At 26.5% G+C, this 18,531-nt stretch overlaps 3 protein-coding genes across 5 annotated transcripts in view; 1 reads left to right on the forward strand and 2 right to left on the reverse strand.

Annotated features, from left to right (window-relative positions):
• Window positions 1-3,853: 3,853 nt before the first annotated feature.
• Window positions 3,854-8,072, reverse strand: LOC107452251 (uncharacterized). Its single transcript, XM_016068604.3, has 2 exons — window positions 7,730-8,072; window positions 3,854-6,008 (listed from the first exon to the last, which is right to left on the reverse strand). Exons 1-2 carry the CDS (start codon window positions 7,869-7,871, stop codon window positions 5,053-5,055), a joined length of 1,098 nt encoding a protein of 365 aa, XP_015924090.1. The 5' UTR covers window positions 7,872-8,072; the 3' UTR covers window positions 3,854-5,052.
• Window positions 8,073-8,163: 91 nt separating this feature from the next.
• On the forward strand, window positions 8,164-15,276 carry LOC107452252 (Dynactin 5, p25 subunit). Of its 2 annotated transcripts, none has more exons than XM_043039999.2 (7): window positions 8,164-8,375; window positions 8,490-8,593; window positions 9,588-9,656; window positions 10,896-11,014; window positions 12,800-12,911; window positions 14,317-14,419; window positions 15,095-15,276. In XM_043039999.2, exons 2-7 carry the CDS (start codon window positions 8,546-8,548, stop codon window positions 15,190-15,192), a joined length of 549 nt encoding a protein of 182 aa, XP_042895933.1. In that variant the 5' UTR covers window positions 8,164-8,375; window positions 8,490-8,545; the 3' UTR covers window positions 15,193-15,276. The 2 variants fall into 2 exon arrangements, with proteins under 2 accessions (XP_042895933.1, XP_042895931.1); XM_043039997.2 differs by having other exon boundaries at window positions 8,220-8,375; window positions 8,507-8,593.
• The window catches only part of LOC107452245 (tether containing UBX domain for GLUT4), a 29,040-nt gene continuing 25,572 nt past the window's right edge, over window positions 15,064-18,531 (reverse strand). For both annotated transcript variants that reach the window (XM_043039996.2, XM_071181378.1), the window contains exons 12-14: window positions 17,821-17,948; window positions 16,606-16,769; window positions 15,064-15,250 (exon numbers count right to left, since the gene is read on the reverse strand). In XM_043039996.2, the coding sequence (XP_042895930.1) occupies window positions 15,240-15,250; window positions 16,606-16,769; window positions 17,821-17,948 (303 nt within the window). In that variant the 3' untranslated portion in view covers window positions 15,064-15,239. The remainder of the gene's footprint in view (window positions 15,251-16,605; window positions 16,770-17,820; window positions 17,949-18,531) is intronic.

Below are 18,531 nucleotides of genomic sequence, written 5' to 3' on the forward strand. Positions count from 1 at the left end.
TATTTTTGCTACATTCATAAAATGTGCTGTGAGCACTTCCCTTAACTCATTGATACTTATAAATAACAATAATTAAAAATGTCATTATATTTATGGACATGGATTTAATAAGTAAACCACAACTGAATTTGAATACATTAGCTTGTAAATTTTTAGCATCATAAAAATTGTAACATTGGTTTAAGTATAGGTTATAGCATCATCTGCTGAACAAAGATTAGTTTGATTTTTAAATTTAATTTTAAAGGATGAGAATTCAATAAGTGAGTGAAAATTATACAATATGCAATAAATAATGTCTTTTTTTTTTGCAATTAAATGAAGGTTTTACAGCTATTTGTTTTCTGATACCTTATAAAATCATTCTTATACTTTGTTTGGAATTAAAAGAACCTAGTATGACTTTCTAGAAATGTCATTTTAAAGTAAAGTTTAAAAACAAATAAATTTTAATTAGCACTCGATTAAGACTTTTCATGAAACCACCCTTCTACTTTATATAGAACAATAGGCAATGCTCGATTTTTCCTTTTGTGACATAGCAAAGTTAACTGACATTATTATTAAGCTGCTTCTAAATCTAAACAAACATGATTCAATTCACAGGGGAATCCACAGACTGAAGGTTTCTAGAAGAATTCATCATGTAGTCGAACTTTTTTCTCGACTACCAACTCTGAGGCAAATACTTACATTGAAAACAAAACTGATAAGAGACTTCACCCATCCCACTTGCACACTATTGTCAATGCATATTTCGCAGGTTTTGAATAAAACTACTAATAATTTAAATTACTTATTAATTAAAAATAATTAATTAATTAAAAATATCTAATATTTGTATTAAAAACTACACCTAGAAGCTCTAGTGTTAAAAGAAAACTGCAGAATTCTGTATAAAACTATTTCATTTTTCACATATTCAGTTTATGTGATAAAAGTTTTAAGAGTTTCAAGTCTTGAAAAAATATTTTTGATTTTTAAAAAGTCTACCAGTACTAAGTATGTAATTCTACAAGCTAAATATTAAAGATTTTGACAGTAAAGACAAACTGCTATTGCATACATGATTATTTCTTGATTTTTAACAAAGATTCTAGTATAGTTTTGCAACTTGTTTTCTAATGTTCAGTTGAAACTCATAGAATGAGTTCTATGAGTTTGAACTCATAGAATGAATCCTTGAAAATAAACCCCTTGCAAGGCAGCCATCAACTAAAAGTTCATTCAGAAAAGTATGACAGAGTTACAAGAAAGCAGCAGTTAATAGTTAGAGATTGGAAGCTAAAACTATCTAATTTTAATAATTTTGTCAAGCAATTATCTTGTCAACCTTATTATTTCAATCCAAATTGCTTACTTTTTTAAATTTTTACAATACATTGTAAGTAAATCAATTCAGAATTAGAATTATACCAAAATTCTTGTTAGATGAAATATTTTTGGGAAAAAATAATTCATAACATAAACTTGAATAGCATCAACTCTTTTAGGCACTTAAAAAGAAAATGCTTGCATTATGCATGATGAAATATCAGGGCTCGAAAAACCACCCGTCCTCGGCGGTCAAAAATTCCATGTGGACAACAAATATCTCAAATCCAACGTCCGCTCGGACGACCATTTTCCCATTAATATTCGTGATACATTTTCAATTTTTGTTATCTTACAAGAGTCTAGCGCCTNTTCAGAAAAGTATGACAGAGTTACAAGAAAGCAGCAGTTAATAGTTAGAGATTGGAAGCTAAAACCATCAAATTTTAATAATTTTGTCAAGCAATTATCTTGTCAACCATATTATTTCAATCGAAATTGCTTACTTTTTTTAATTTTTACAATACATCGTAAGTAAATCAATTCAGAATTAGAATTATACCAAAATTCTTGTTATGAAATATTTTGGGGAAAAAGTAATTCATAACATAAATTTGACTTTTTTGACACCTAAAAAAGAAAATGCTTGCTTTATGCATGATGAAATATATAATAAGATTAGAATCTTTTTTTTTCTTTTTTTGGTTCAATTAAGTTAACATATTTGTTTTTTTAATATTAGCGATACATTTTATTGCATTTGAAGAAGCTGAATATATAGTATTTATTGAGGGATCTTTTAACAACTATATAATATCTATGTATCTAAAATTCCATGGTACTGAATAAGGTTGTGGACATATGTGCAATCCTTTATTTTTCACACGATGAAAAACATTATTACCATGTACAAATTTATATTCTTCCATACTACCCAAGGATTAAACTCACTCACAATTTTGTCATCTTGGACAGTAAAAAGATTGATGAGATGCAAGCAAGTGATGTACCTTGGATGATTTACAAAAAGAAACATACTGTCTATTTCTAATTTGGAGGCAAACATACAAAGCAGAATCTCCATCATGTCATAATACAATTTCACTTGGAGCTTTTTAAATAATTATCCTATTGTAAAGCATGACAATATAAAATTTATAATTTTATGTGAAAAATAAAGAAACATTATAATAATTGGTGAAGTTGGTAGGTTTTTCTAAAGAAATCTTAAAATTGTAATTTTACTTATTTCATTGTTATTATTGTACTATAATTTTATAATTATTTTACTACCATGTTCTTCACTTTTGAACAAAAAAAAAAGCATGTCAAATTAGTGGCAATATAGGTATAATATTGTAGTGTGCATAAAACCTAGAGAAAGTTCTATAAAGGAAAATATACTAAAATACATAACAATTGAGAACTGAATACTATTATCCACAAATGGTTAATTCAAAAAAGAAACTAAAGAGTATTGCTAACTAGGACAACAGTGCTACGGAATTCCAAAATAAAATATCTTTATACCAATTTAAAAAAAAGAATGGTAATATTAAAATTAAATGCTATAATAGCACTATAATTTTTTTTAAAAAATACTAAATTTTCAATCTATGAATGAAAATACATTGGAATTTATTTATTAAATATTATTGCTTACATACTTTTGAAAACCAAGTTTTACATTTATAAACTAAAAGTGGAGCTTCTGCAATTTAAATAAGTGAAACTTTTAAATCATAGTGCTACAATATAAAGAACTGTATAGTTTGTAGAAAGTAAGCAATCCCTTAGCCATTCGTCAGGACCCGTGGCGGTGACTATGGTAATGTGGTATAACTATTTCAAGTAGGGTCATTGTATAGGACAGGTTTTGGCTCGGGTTGACGAAAGAAAGGGTATCTTTTTCTTTGGTCTACTGTATTAGGCCTAGAGTAAAGAGAAGCTACCCTTCCTAAAATGTGCTATTCTTGTTTCCATAGCAGCAGAATGCCTCAGACTTTGCGGTGGGGGGGAGTTCTTACCGAAGACAAACTATAGGTAGTCATTGTTTTCAGCTCATTAGCTACTTTTACTGAATAATAATCAATAAATTGAATTTAAATGCACGTATGTTAATTATGAATAATAAGACACAAAATAAAAAGAGCTGCAAAACTTAAACTATTCATAATAAAAACCAGCATTTATTGAACTTTTTCAGAAAAGGCTGGCTTTTTTGCAACCCAGGTCTTAGTTACTTCAGATAATCAAGATCCCATTATTGTATCTGCAAATAATACTTTAGTTTTTTTAGTTTAATTGATTACAGTCAATTAGTAGGTTTTGCGAACATATGACTGAAAAGCAGATTTAAATTGTTGGAAGGCAGTCTCAATAGACTCAATTTACAAAGAAACCTGTTCATAAAAAGGTAGATATTCAAATTGTTACATGAGATATTATAATTGACTATCAAGTTCTTTCGCATGCGTAGTTAGGATTTCACTTGCATCTGCCCACAGAATAAATGTAATGATGAAAAACACCAAGAAAATTTCTTTTTTTTCCTTCAAAAAAATTGAACAATTTTCATATTACTAATTTTCAGTGGATTTTATTTACTTCTCCCTCACCCATGAAATTGAAAGTTCAATGATTTGGCAAGATATCGATGCCATTTCCTGAATATTTTCTCTTTTAAAGAGGATATACATTTAAAGTTCAAACTTTATAAACTACATAGCAGTGTATTATGCATAAAAATATATATTTATAAATAAAATTATTAGCTAAAATATTCCATATATCTGTTCCCATAATTATATAAGGCTTTTAAAAAGTAATATATGTGGAAAATTACACATCCTTAGAGATGGGTGAATTACAATAATACACATTCATGTAATTTTGAAATTCTAATGCATGTAATAGAGCTATTTAAATCAGCAATTCTATAACTATAATACTTCAGTTATTTATATTTTCGATTTTTAAAGATTTAAATAAGGTAAGTAATATAAGGAAGCATAGATTTAATTTCACTGTTATTTAATTGTAAGCATTTTAAACTTAAAAATTTTCTGAGCAAACTTCCAAAGAACTTGAATTCTTTAAAAAGTGATAACAACAGTATTTTTAGCAGAGAGTAAGAGTAAAACTTCTTTAGAATCCAAAAACATTATCTATTTCTGTTGTAAATCTTTTATAGAAGATCTGACTTAAGAAAAAAAAATGTTTTTTTCTCTTATAGCGAAATTTTATAATTGAATGCCATTGTAAGGAAGGATTCATTGAAAACTGATTTTTCTTTTATGTCCAAATTTTATATAATAAAAAATTATAGGACAGTTTAAAAATGTTTTCCTATGGCAAGCTTAAAAATTAAGTGCAGAAAATTTGCACTTAAAATTTCTATTATTATTAAAATAAAACATATAATTTTTCTTCTTATTATTAAAATTATAGCACATTAAATTCCTATAAAAATTAAGTGTATCAATTTATGCTGGTTTAGTACCACTTTTAAGTTTTAAATATATCTACTACATATATTTTTTTAAAAACTGTGATATAAAATTTAGAAACCATCTAGTTTTTCAGATACTATACGTAAATACTAACATGGCTACAATGAGTTACGCTTAGACAATACATCTTCAGTTTTAAAACATTAGAGATTTGAGTAAACAATTTATAGAGGTAAGGAAACAAAATTCACCCATCTCTATTTTATTATACAGACATTTTTCATGTTTAAGGACTTTTGGAGGCAACTTCTTGGTAAGATGGAGGTGGTTCGCTCCAGACTAAGTGGTCCCTTCCAATAATATCCTCATAGGATGGTGGAGCATCTTCACTTCTTTCGGTAGATCGATCAGTATTAGAAGGACTAGTTTGTGGGTAAAAGTCTGTAGTATTAGATGAATGAAGGCCTATCAAATTATGACTCTCAATCAAAAATACATCCGGTAAAGATGATGCTATATGACGATTGGATCTCAGATTACTACGGCTATACGAGACAGATGGCAAGGGTACCGTACGACTGGTATTCAATCGGTAGCATCTTTCTCTCGAACCACTCAAACTCATATTCTGCTGTTGTTGGGAACTCGTTCGTTTCCTAACTCTAGAAAAAACACGAGTGGTGAATAAAATTGCAATAAATGCAGCACCTCCAAAAAAGGTCCTTTTAATATTTTCATGACAAATGCTACAACCACCATAACTATTAGTACTGGTGCAATCACATCTACCAATGCACCGGCACTTGTGGTGATTATCTGCTAATCTACTGCATTGTTCATCAATGTCACACACATCACCTTCTCTATCCAGAATTTTATAACATCGTTTATTGTAGGAAAGCAAATTGCGAGATCCTATATAATGTGTACCATTGATACATTTGCAAACACCATCTGAGCAAGCAGAATTGGAGTCGTAACCAACACAATCTTCTGTCAAAGTACACAGAAATCCAAATTTCAATTTCTTGCGACAAACAGAAAGTTCGGGATCTGATTGAGGCACATAGTTATAATAGTCATAAGGACAGGAACAAATACCATTCACACATAAGGCTGTGAGTGGACAGTCTCTGAAAGATGAGCATTTCTCTCCAATAATTTTACGGGATGTCCTTTTTTTGATTTTAAATTTGGTAAGAGGTCTTTTTGTTATCTTTACAGTAGTCCATTTAGTTAAATCTGAAATTTTAAGGATATTATCAACATGATATAAATCAATAAAAAATAAAACAAATCTTTGCTATACAATAAATATTGCAATGAACAATTTTAAAGAGAAATTTATTCTCACGCAAATCTTCTATTTCTGCTTTAGTTTAACTTAAAGTCTTATACATTCTAGTTAAATTAATTTTCTTTAAAATTAGATTAAGGCACAATTATTTTAACTTGTTTTAAAAAAAAATTATAAAAAAAAAATGCATTTATCTCCAATAATTTCTAAAATTTCAAAGATATTATCAGCATGATATAAGGTAAAGAAAAATAAAATAAATCCTTGTAATACAATAAATATTGCAATTAAAAAAAAATTATTCTTACACAAATCTTCAATTTCTGCATTAGTTTAATATAAAGTCTTATACATGCTAGTTAAATTAATTTTTTCAAATTAGATTAAGGCATAATTATTTTAATTTTTTAAAAAAAATTCATAATGAGAAAATGCACATAAAACTTTAACAGAAACAAACTTTTACTCTAGGCAAATCACCACCCTGACTTTAAAAATTGCCCCTTACTTATGATTCAAAGAGAAAAGAAATGAGATATTAAATGTTTATGTCTTAGAGATATTAAATGTTTTAATATTGGCTAAAGAAATATTTGAACTCTCATAATTTTTGATAGTCTTGTAAATATTTTAGTCAATAAGAAACAAGCAAGTCTTAAAGTATACCCATTAGAATATGCATCACANAATTTCTGAGATTTTAAATCTGTTATTTTACCTTAATTTTAATTAAAAAATATTTTAAAACCTGCTGATTACCTATAGTATAATTAAATTTCAATATAATGCATGGCAACTGTTGGTAGTTTTGAAGTTTATATATTTTCTTGGCAAACTTCAGTTTTTGACATTTTTGACGGTTTAAACCAGTATTATACCCTTGTCATGTCAAAAACCACTTTTTGACGTCAAAAACCCAACCCTGACCTAAACGTTCATTTTAATGAACTAAACAACAGAGAAATTAAAGGGCAAGACTAGAAAATTTATCTGGTGGCCACTGCCCTTCTTTTTGCATTAAAAGTACATTAATAATGATTTTGCTTCTAAATTATTGTAAAAAATATTTATTTTCTAGTTTAAAAAATTTTATTAACATTATAAGATATTATTATTAAAAAATTATATTGCACATATTATTATAAGATATCATGTTTTAATGAAAAATAATAGTTTTTTTTATAAAAAAAATAGGAAAAAGAATATATAAACGATTCAATTTTAGACTTGTTTTTCTCATAATCAATGTTAAACTTCTATATCACATGGAAATATAATAACTAACTCTAGAAAATGGAGCATCTAAATCAAATGTATAATATTAAGATCAGAATTTCTACAACTGCTGCTCTCAGATTTATTTATTTCTGTATTCTTTCATTGTTAATTCGTTTTTTTATTTTTTTTTTGCATTTGATTTGCCTCTTTCGATTTTTATATTTTCAGTCATTAAACATCTTTTAATGACTGAAAATGATTTCTCAAATTAAAACAATAAAATAATAATGAGATTCAAAGATTTTAAGCAAATTTATTCAGATAGAAAGAGATAAGTGTGAAACAAATGCTAAGTAATAAATTATAAGGGAACTTATTGTAAAATCGATAATTATCAAATGATGTATAATCCTCAAGACGTCAGAATAAGTCAAATAAATTATCTTACCTATTTCAGTGGTTGCTATTAAAGTTTCACCTATATCTTCAGTAATAAAATAGCTGAGAGTAGAATTTTGAGCATCAAGAAATGGAAAATTAGAGAAAAAAATAAATAAGAAACTTGCGGCATGATTACACCGAGAATACATTTTTAAAATGAAATCAAACAAAATGAAATATAAAATAAATACAACCCCAATAAAAACTCAACATCGCGTATTTAAATTTCCGGAGAAATTAAAAACTCTTTAATATTTGGACAAAATTAAACTTTAGTCGCGAAATTGACATTTAACAAATTCAGGATGTGAGTGAAACTAAAAGGAAAAGCCGAATTGACAAGTCTTTACAGGAAGAATATGTCAAAATGTTGCTAGCCAATAGAAAACGAGTATTTGCCACACCTACATCTATTTGCTTCTCTTTGTATGGTTTCTTTTTTACACGTGATCTCAATATTATCCCTCATTATACACACTAAATATAATTGATACATTGATGTTTATTTAAAGCTTTTGATGGGTGTTGGATTTTTAGATTTTGGATGTGAAAGAAATCTGCATCTCCTTAATTTTGCTGCAATGTTAAGAAATAAAGTTAATGTTATGATTTCTATTTATCCTCTGTTGAAGAAATAATTGTGAAATTGTACAGTATGTCCTTTCTACTTATACTTTCCTTCTTTTATGATTTAATATTCACGCTATATATGATGTTTATTTTTAATTTATTGTTATTATTGTGATGTTTTACTTAATCAATGAAAGGTTTCTTATGCTTATAGATATTTGTCTGTTAATTGCTGTGATTTTTAGTTACAACTATGGAACTGGAAGATATTTTTTATAACAAGCAAGAATACATTGAAACGGTGTGTATGATTCTGTGTATTTTGATTTAACACTTATATTAAACATTTGTTTAATTTTTCATTAATTAATCCAACTGTTCAATGTTCTGCTTTGAGAATTTACCTAATGAATTTTATTTGGATCGATTCTGTCAATTATTTAAAGTATTCTGTATATTTTATCTTATGCATTTCAAAAGTAATTTTAAATAGGTTTTTAAAAAACTTTTTTTTTAGACAAAAATTTTATTAGATTTTTTTTATGAAGATTTTTCTAAGTAACTTAAATACTAATGATGCAAAATGACCAGCACAATTATATAAACTTAAAATTAAGTCAATAAAAGTTATAACAATCATCAAACATTATTTTAAATTACATTATACACAGCAACTGTATTATATCTGAAATTAACATTAATAGCTAAATAGTTTTTTTAATGTAATTTCAATATGTAATATATATATTAGAGTTCTTCCAAGAAATGAAAAATTGCAGGATGCTTCCTCACTCACTTAATACCATAAAAATTTATCAAACATGTAATGTTATGAAATAATTGAATTTTATCTTTGAATTATCTTCTTATACTATTTTATATGTGCATTTCAAAAAGTAATTCTAAAAGACCATCACTGTGCACAAATTTTTTCAAAAAAATTGAACTAAAAAAATTATAGACTATATATATGTACATATATTACTAAAGATAAAAAGTATAGAATCAAAAAGAGATTAACGAAGAAAAATAATAAGTTTTATTTAATAATTTTTTTCTTCTTTAAAAAATGTATTTTTTCTTGTTTACTTTATATTTTTATTTATATTTTCTTTGTTCTCTCTCTATATATACATACATATATAATGTCAAATGTTAGAAATTTATGTTACAATGTTTTAAAAAACACTTAAGACTTTTTTTCCTTTTATATATCACTGCTTTTAAGTTTAAGAAAAAGCTATACACTGATTTTAAGAGAAAGCTATATGTTATTTTTCTCTTTCTTCGTTTAGGCATCTGGTAATAAAGTAAGCCGGCAGTCTGTTCTTTGTGGGAGTCAAAACATTGTTTTGAATGGAAAAGTGAGTTCATAATAAACTATTTTTTTTTATTAAACAGTGCAACTTTGATGATCACTATAGCTTTGATGCTCATCACTATAACTTTGATGATCACTGTAACTTAGAAGCTCATCACTATAACTTTGAAAATCTGAATATCACCTTTTCATTTTAGAGTGAAAAAGAAATTGTGATTCTTGTGACCTTACAAAAATTCCAGATATTTAATTAGTTTTTGTACAAATTTAATTTCCATGTGAATAATTATTTAATTTTTTAGAAGAATTTGTTTTTCAACTTTATGTAAACAAAATATACATTCGAAACATTAAACAACTATTTAAAGATGTAGTTAAAAAAAAGATTTTTATGTTGGTTTTTTTCTAAAAAACTACTCATCTTTTTTCAAAATCTTAAGAACTATTATAATAAGAATATATTAATTTACTTAGTAATACATTTTGAAATAAGTTATAAAAGTTTTGATGATTTCAATTCAATTAAAAAACTTAAGACAAAAAAATTGTAAGAGATATTAAATATATCTTTATTTAATCCTATTCGAATCCAAACTAGACATGGAAGCATAATAATTCCAAAACAATATTTACGCACGTTGCAACAAGTCATACTTATGCTCGCCCTAGAAACATTTAGCTGCTTACAAAAGTATCTTTTATTCTTCATAAAATTCAGGCCTATAATAGGCTTTTTACTAGAGCTTAAACTAGAGGAACAGTCTATATTATTATAAAGAAGTAAAAAACTTTAAATTTGATTCTATTATTTAATTTAGATAGAGTGACATAATAAATTATTTCTTGTTTAGTGAGCTATCTTTTTAGTATGTAATTTTATTGAAACACTTAATAGAGGTTAAAATCCTATCCAGAGAAAAGAGATATTATAAAAAATAAATGCACATAACTAAAAATATTTTATCTATGAATAAGTAAAGGAATTTTTCACTCTTCCAAATCTATCCCAGAAAAAGTTTATCAGCTGTGCCTCTGATTGTAAGTAAAATCAGAATCAATTTCACTATTGAATGTTCTTCAAATATTAGGATTGTGAAACTTTTTTATATCAGGAATAAATCTAATATGTAATATTTTTACAATACTCTTTTGGCAAATAACTTGAATACTTGGCAGAGTTCCCTTGGCCTACTGCCATACATATTTTTAATGATATGTACTTTAACTCTTTGGCTTTGTGTGTTGTGATATTTTATTTTTTGAATATTGATTTGTTTTATAGACAATAGTTCAGTCAGAGTGTGTCATCCGTGGAGATTTAGCTAATGTCAGAATTGGCAGACATTGTGTGATCAGTAAAAGAGCTGTGATACGACCGCCTTTCAAAAAATTTAGCAAAGGGTATGAAATAATTATGTCAATTATACCATGAACATTTCAATATAATCATGTAAACAATTTTTTTAGCTTCAAAAAATTGGTATATTTATTTATAAAAGAATGAAAATTGTTACTGAATGTTTCAAAAAGTTAAAATGAATATGTTGTAAAATAAAAAATAAAAGTTATAGTATCTTACAATAAGCATCAAGTTGAAAGAAGTTTACCATAATTTAAATTTATAAATAATTTACATTTCAAAACTTTAACAATGTTGCTTTAAATCCAAAACTTTATACCATTTCAAAATTATGAGGACTCAAAAATTTTATGCTCACGTCAAACAACTCAGATTGGACTTGTATTTTTTTTCTACCTTACATGTTTGATTGAGCATGTCCATATTTAATAAGAAATTACCTTTAATGCTGATTAAGCACCTCTTGATTTCGGAAAATCACCATAATCTCAGGTCGAGTATAAACTACACCAGAAGTGGAAGGGGAAAAGAAATTGATTGTTTTATAAGGCAAAAATTTAATTGAATTTAATTATGTAAATCAAGATTTATATAAAAAAAAATTACATCATTTTTTTAAAAATTCCATAGACATGTTTATTTTTCTTAAAAATTGGTTTACTTTAATTGCTGTGCTTGAAGAATAATAAATATAAAAATTGAGATTGTAATGTGACATCCTTTTCATACCCGACTTCTGCTTCGAATCTTTATTAAAATACAATCAGAAAGGAATGCATAACAACTCCATCAATGTTTATTTGTGAGTTAATTCTTCTGTGTTAATGATACCCAATATTTTTTAATGAAATTTAATACTTCTAATTTATAATTTAAATAAAAGGGTTAAGTCAGATATAATATTGTTAATGTTTATTTTTTTATACTGAATTATAATCAGATAAAATACATGTTTTTTTTAATGCATTAAAAAGATGTTTGGGTACTTAAAACTTTTAAGATTTTTCGAGCCTAGAAAATCATAATAATTAAAAAAATTTGAATTCTGTTAAAATTGGAATCTACACTAATTAACTTAACTTAATACCAGATATTTGAAATTTGTGGCATCTAGAACAATTCCTTTCATTAGGGAGAAAATTCCGTTCCATTTCCAGGAGGAGTTTCCGTTATCAGTTCAGTGAAAAAACGGGGTTCCCACTCAATTTCAGAAACGAAATTCCCTGTCTTTTCCTGGTATATCAGATAAATTTCAATGAAAATCGATACCATATTTTACCATGTAATATTTCATCAGAAATTTTTTTATTTCTTATGTCAGACATTAGATTTGGTGAGCATAAACATATAGTAGAATGAGAAGGGAGACATTGAAAAGTGTCCCTAAAAAGTGGAATTTAATAAAATAATTGTAATAGATTCTATTCTAATAGAACACTATTCTAAGACTGGCTTTTTTTGGGTATGATATAGGAATCATCCAGCTACTTTTTCTGACTATTCTCTGATTTTTAGAGTTAAAATAAAATTCCCTAACAATTCCAGGTTTTCCCTGTTCCCCTGACTGATGGGAGCCCTGAAATAACATAGTCAAACTTTCAGCTATTAAAAAGATATTTAAAGAGTGTTAAACATTTTAGCCCTGGTTGGATTCTATTGGCTATTAGAGAAAATTCAAATTATTAGAGGAAATTGTATATATAATGTTATATAAAAGATAATTTAGATAAGAAATAGTTAGTAAGAGTTCTGTTCTTTCTGATAAACTTTTAAAATTCATATTTTTATTCTTCTTTTTAATTATTTCTCCTTTTAAATTTTTCAAGGGTGGCTTTTTTTCCTCTGCATATTGGTGATCATTCCTTTATCGATGAAGATACTGTTGTTAATGCTGCTCATGTTGGATCATACGTGTACATAGGGAAAAACTGTGTCATAGTAAGTGGTGTTTTTTTTTTATACATTAATAATTTTTATTTCTTGAAATTCTACAATTCATTCAAACATGTCCTTTTTTTATACATTTTTATTGAATACATTGTGCTTATACAGTGGAGAATTTTTTCGGTAAACTTGTAAAGTTTGAAAATAAATGTGAACAGTTTTGGATATCCTTGTTCTCCAATAGTTTTTTTTTCTTCTTGTTTAATGTTTGATTTTCAACTATTTCGATTGAAAATAATTTCCTATTGTTGATCATTATGATTTTTATTTACTAGATTTATTATTTATAATTATTTTAGTTATAAACAGTGACTAATACTAGTTGATTTTTCTATTGGAGCCATTTAGAAAGAAAATCTACTAGTAAAATTTCTACTTTTGTAAAAACAAAACAGTACCCTGCGACATATTAAAATTCACATCTGCTCTGTGAATATTTTATTTTGTAAGGCAGCTTATTTATAAACCAGAATATCTAGACTTATATGGAATATCTAGACTATAGAATATATAGATATCTAGACTAGGAGAAAAAATTCAAAGTTAAACTTTTTGAAATACACTGAAAGTTAAATTGATTGCTACATTTATATTTTATTTTTACTGAATTTCTATTTGACATTTTAACTAAACATGAGCTATATTTTTATTAATTTATTGAAGAGTTTTAAAATGTCATAGCATATTTGTTTGATTTGCAAAATTTAAAATTAAAGCTTCAGCATGGCTTGAAAGTTTATAAAATGTTTTGTAAGTTTCAATATTTTCTTTGCTGTAAAGTTCATTTTAAAATAACTAGTGCTTTTCTGACATCTATTGATGATAGATTTACCTTATTGAACTAAATGAGTGATTTTCAATGAAACTTAATAACCATAGGCATTCTAAGGCTACTTTTCTAAAGTCATAAACAATTTTCATTTTAATTCCTTTACTCTCTTTACTTCATGGTTTTTAACTCACCTTTATTTCCTTAAGAAGTGCTATCCATACCCATAACTTTGTTCTTTTAGTTAATAGGGGCAAAATAAAATTTTATTGATATGCATTTAAAACTTGAGAAAATAGAAAATTCTTAGGATTCAAACAAGAAAAATATTTTTTAATTATTTTGAACATGTATCCTGCACAAATTTAGTTTTAGAAAATGAAGCTCAAATTTTTTTAAAAGCACGATTTTAACATGTTATGATATCAAAACTATTCTGTTCTTGCATATTTGATTTTAAAAAGCATATGATTTACCAGTGGTGGTCACTGTAATAATAATAATAAAAGTTATCTTCATAAACGTTTACATTTTTAAATTTCACTTTAATGGGATAAAGTTTCTTAGTTTTTGATAAAAAGTATGAAAGTCAGTATTAATTTGGCTAATGCTTAGTATTTATTTTTACAGGGTAGAAGATGTGTTATTAAAGATTGTTCCATGATAGCTGATAATACAGTCCTACCTCAAGAAACTGTAGTACCTGCTTTCTCAATGTATTCAGGATCACCTGGTGAGTTCTTTTTGTAAATTATTTATTGTAATTTCTTATTGAGTCTAGTTAAGTCAAAAGTATTTAAAAATGTGGTATTTGTTTTAATCATTTACCCAGATGACAAAACATTTATCTAATAGACTACTAACTTCAGCCAGTTTTGCAAAGTAATGCTATATACCATAAATTGAAAACATGTGAAAATTAACTTATCTGTACATAAATAAGTCAAATTATTAGTTACACTATAATACTAATTTTAATTAGTTGCACTAATTGTTTGTTTTCACACATCAAAAAAAAAAAATTATTCCTTTTATGGTTTTGTCCTGGTTTTATAATTTGTAAAATGTGTGCAAATAAAGTTTTTCTTTTCTTCTTTCTTTCTTTATTTTTTTAATGCTTATATGTTTTGTATAAATTTTGATATTTTCATTTTAAAGTCAACTCAATATTTACTTTTCTCTTTGTTGATTTGTGCCTTATCGCAAACACTTTACCATTTGGTACACTTTCAAGAATTATTTAATAATTTAAAAATGCAATATTTGTTTTTATGAAAAGCAAAAAAAAAAATTTTTTTTTATTTCATTTTTACTGGTGTGATTTTATGAAGTGTACTGATAAATTTTTAAAAACAAGAGATTGCACATGAAACTAAATTATTACAAAACAAATATATTTTTATTCCAGGTATGTATACAAAGGATTTGCCAGAATGCACTCAAGACCTGATGATGGATTACACAAAAGGCTATTATCAACATTTCAAACAGTTAACACATAACTAAATTGCTTATTTAAGAAAATATAAATTTATACAATTTCATTTTTTTCTTCATTTTTTACCTGCAATAAAAAAAGCTTTATATAGACTCATGTTTTCATGCCCAAACTATTATACAGTATAAAAACAATTGGTTTAATTTGCAAAGCATGGATGCCAAGGACTACTGGTGTCTTTCATAAATTCTACAGATTTTAGTTCAATTAGACTGCAAAAAAGCTTTAAATATAATTGTATTTTCCATAGTTTTTTCACAGTTAATTGTTTATGTAAAGGTTGGCATCCCTCTTAAGTATAAAAACAGGTTCTATTCATTATAAGGATTTCTTTATGAACTTGAAAAAAAACTTATTTTAATCAGACATTTGAAATAGTGCAGAACCTTTCTGAGTGAAGGGTGACTCGTACAGCACGTTGACCAATGCCACATGCCAAAGTATTTATAGATGTTCCATGCAATTTTGGTAATTATTATGTAAGCATCTTTCTTGTAGATACTAAATTTTTTCCTATCAATCAACTTAGAATATATTTGCAAAAAATTTAATGCTTTTAAACATTAAAATTCATCTAAACTGATTCTTAAAAAAATTTCTTCAAATGCAAAAGGTAGATTTATTGAAAAAATATGGTTTTTAACATTTAGAAGACCACACTCAGACATTTTTAGACCACCACAATGGGTGTATCTCACCCATTGTGATAATAGCACTAGCAAATTCATAGCGATAATAATAATTGTATTTACTCTTCATATTAAAATATTTGCTCCTCTTTTCTAATTAATGTGGTTAATAAAAAGGGGTAAAAGATTTGAAGTAAACAAAAACACATTAAAACATTTGAAATAGGGAAAAAAGAGAAAGGAAAGTTTTAACTGTGTTGTTTACTGGGTCAGTTAACTTATAAACAATAAGTATAATACTAATAAGCATAAAACTAAAATGTGTAAGCAATAATGTTACGCAAGTAATAAATGATTTTTCAAAACTTCTAAGAAATTTTAGTCCTTTTGAGAATTGAGAAAAGTTTTAAAATAGCACTATTAAAATAGATAAATATTTAGAACAAGAGGTTAAAAAATATTTCACCTAAGATTGTCTCCATTCAATTATGTGGTAAAATGACTGATTTTTTTTTTTTAATCAGGAAAGCAAATGCGTTAACAATTAGAATATGCTTTATAGATGTTGCGTGGTGAATTCTAAAAAGAACAAGTAAGGTAGTCCTTTTAGAATCTGATACTATTTTGTGCAGATATAGCTAAGCTACCAAACTACAAGCTCCACAAACCTTATACAGAAAAAAAAAATACTACGAGTCATCGTTTTAGTATTCTTGACTATATAATGATAAGAAGTAATACGAATCATTTTAAAAGAAAACAAATGCTTCAAATAAATGATAAAGCACATACTTAATCTTAACCATTTTGGGACTGCTCCCGGCTTTGGAGGAACTGAATTTAAATTTGAAGACTCATTCAAAGTTGAAGTAGTTGCTGAAGAATTCTCTAAGGGGATTGAGGTGCTTGTGCAAGGAAAAGATTTATCAATATCCATAGTTGCAACACTTTCCATCCTAAAAAAAAAATATTTGGAAAACATTTTTAAATAATAGATTTTAATGCAAAATCAAAATATACATAAAATCAATTTATTTTCAAAACACATAACACCTTTTCTAAACACATAACAAACTTACTTCTAATTTAAAGTGTTAAACAGTTGCAGCATAAAAACACTGGAAAACATTGGTAGTGTCTAAGTAATTTTTGGATAAAATATCCAATTTTTCCAGGTTTTTCAGGATTCAATGCTAAACTTACCCCAATATTTTCGTAAATTAATTAGTTTAATATATTAAACATTATAAAAAAACACACTTGCTTAAAAAATTTAAGACTTTTTTTCCCATTTAAAGTGAAAACAACAGTTTAAAATATAAATTAAAGATTAATATATTAAAAAAAAGAAAAAAAAGAAACGTCATTAGGTTTAACATATCTACTACTGAATAAAGAAAATTTTGGAGTAAAGTTGTGAACTTAATTACTTTTTTTACATGTATTTAAATAGTGTTTTCCAGTACATATATATTTATTTTTTATCATGTACATTGACTAACATATAATACAGAAATACACTTTTTTACTAAATGTATTGGAATTAAAGAAATTAATTTGGCTAAATGTGCTTTTCTTATTATAGACAATATTAGGTAACATTTCTATGGTCACAAAGAAGGGTTATTTACAGTGAATAAAAATAATTGAACTTGAGAGAATGCATATAAAGGAGAATGATATTAAAGAAAATTAGATTTAAGATTGCAACAAAAAATGAAAAAATTCTATCTTTTCCTTAGAAGTTAAAAATTTCCTTCACATAGAAATTAAACATTTTTCAAACTTCTGACAGAAATTAGAAATTTTTCTAACTTTTCCATAAATCAAAAAAAAATTTAATGACTTTTCCGGGTTTTCCAGATCGCCAGATACATTGTTTAGAGGCAAGAAAATTACAATAAGTTTTTGTCCTAGTTAAAATTTCATGTAAAATATTGAGCTTTATAAAGCTCAATAAACAAAAGCAAATATTATTAAATTTAAATGCAAGTTAATAATAATTACCTAGATTGTGCAGCAGCTAAAGCAGCAGCTCTTGGGTCAGATTTCTTTTGCCTTAAGCTGGTATTGAGATAATGTGGAAGCTGAACATCACTTCCAAAGTGAACTACTGCAGCAGGAACCAGTAAACACTTAAATTGACAAAGAATGAATGCTTTAATAAAAGATTATATAACTATTTTTAAAAAATAATTTTTTTTTTCTAAATTGCAAAAGTAAATATACACTACTGGCCATTAAAATTGCTACACCAGGAAGGAATGCAAATAACAGAATGATATTTATTGGGCACATACATTATAGTTGGAAGAACAAGAGATTGAATCTTCAGGATATTTGGATGTATAGATCCTGAGGAATCAGTACTCAGAGCAGCCTCCTCTGGCAGCAATAACAGCAGTTATTCTCCTGGGCATTGAGTCTAATAGAGATTGGATAGCATGGATGGGTACAGCTTGAACATTATGCCACAATGACTGATGAGTGGTGGCGTGCCAGTCAATCGGCAACCATTGACCAGACGTTTTCAATTGGTGAGAGATCAGGAGGACATCAGACAACTTCAAGACAACTACACTATTGCTGGTGGTAGAAAAATGACTCTGGAAAACTTTGCTGTGTAGCCATGATTAATTTAGTAGTCAAAAATAGACCAATTAGTGACTTATTAGCCCTTTAATAAATATAAGTGACTTTTCTATGGTGAAAGTTATC

Source organism: Parasteatoda tepidariorum, chromosome 5, assembly GCF_043381705.1.
Source record: "Parasteatoda tepidariorum isolate YZ-2023 chromosome 5, CAS_Ptep_4.0, whole genome shotgun sequence".
NCBI classification, from domain to species: domain Eukaryota; kingdom Metazoa; phylum Arthropoda; class Arachnida; order Araneae; family Theridiidae; genus Parasteatoda; species Parasteatoda tepidariorum.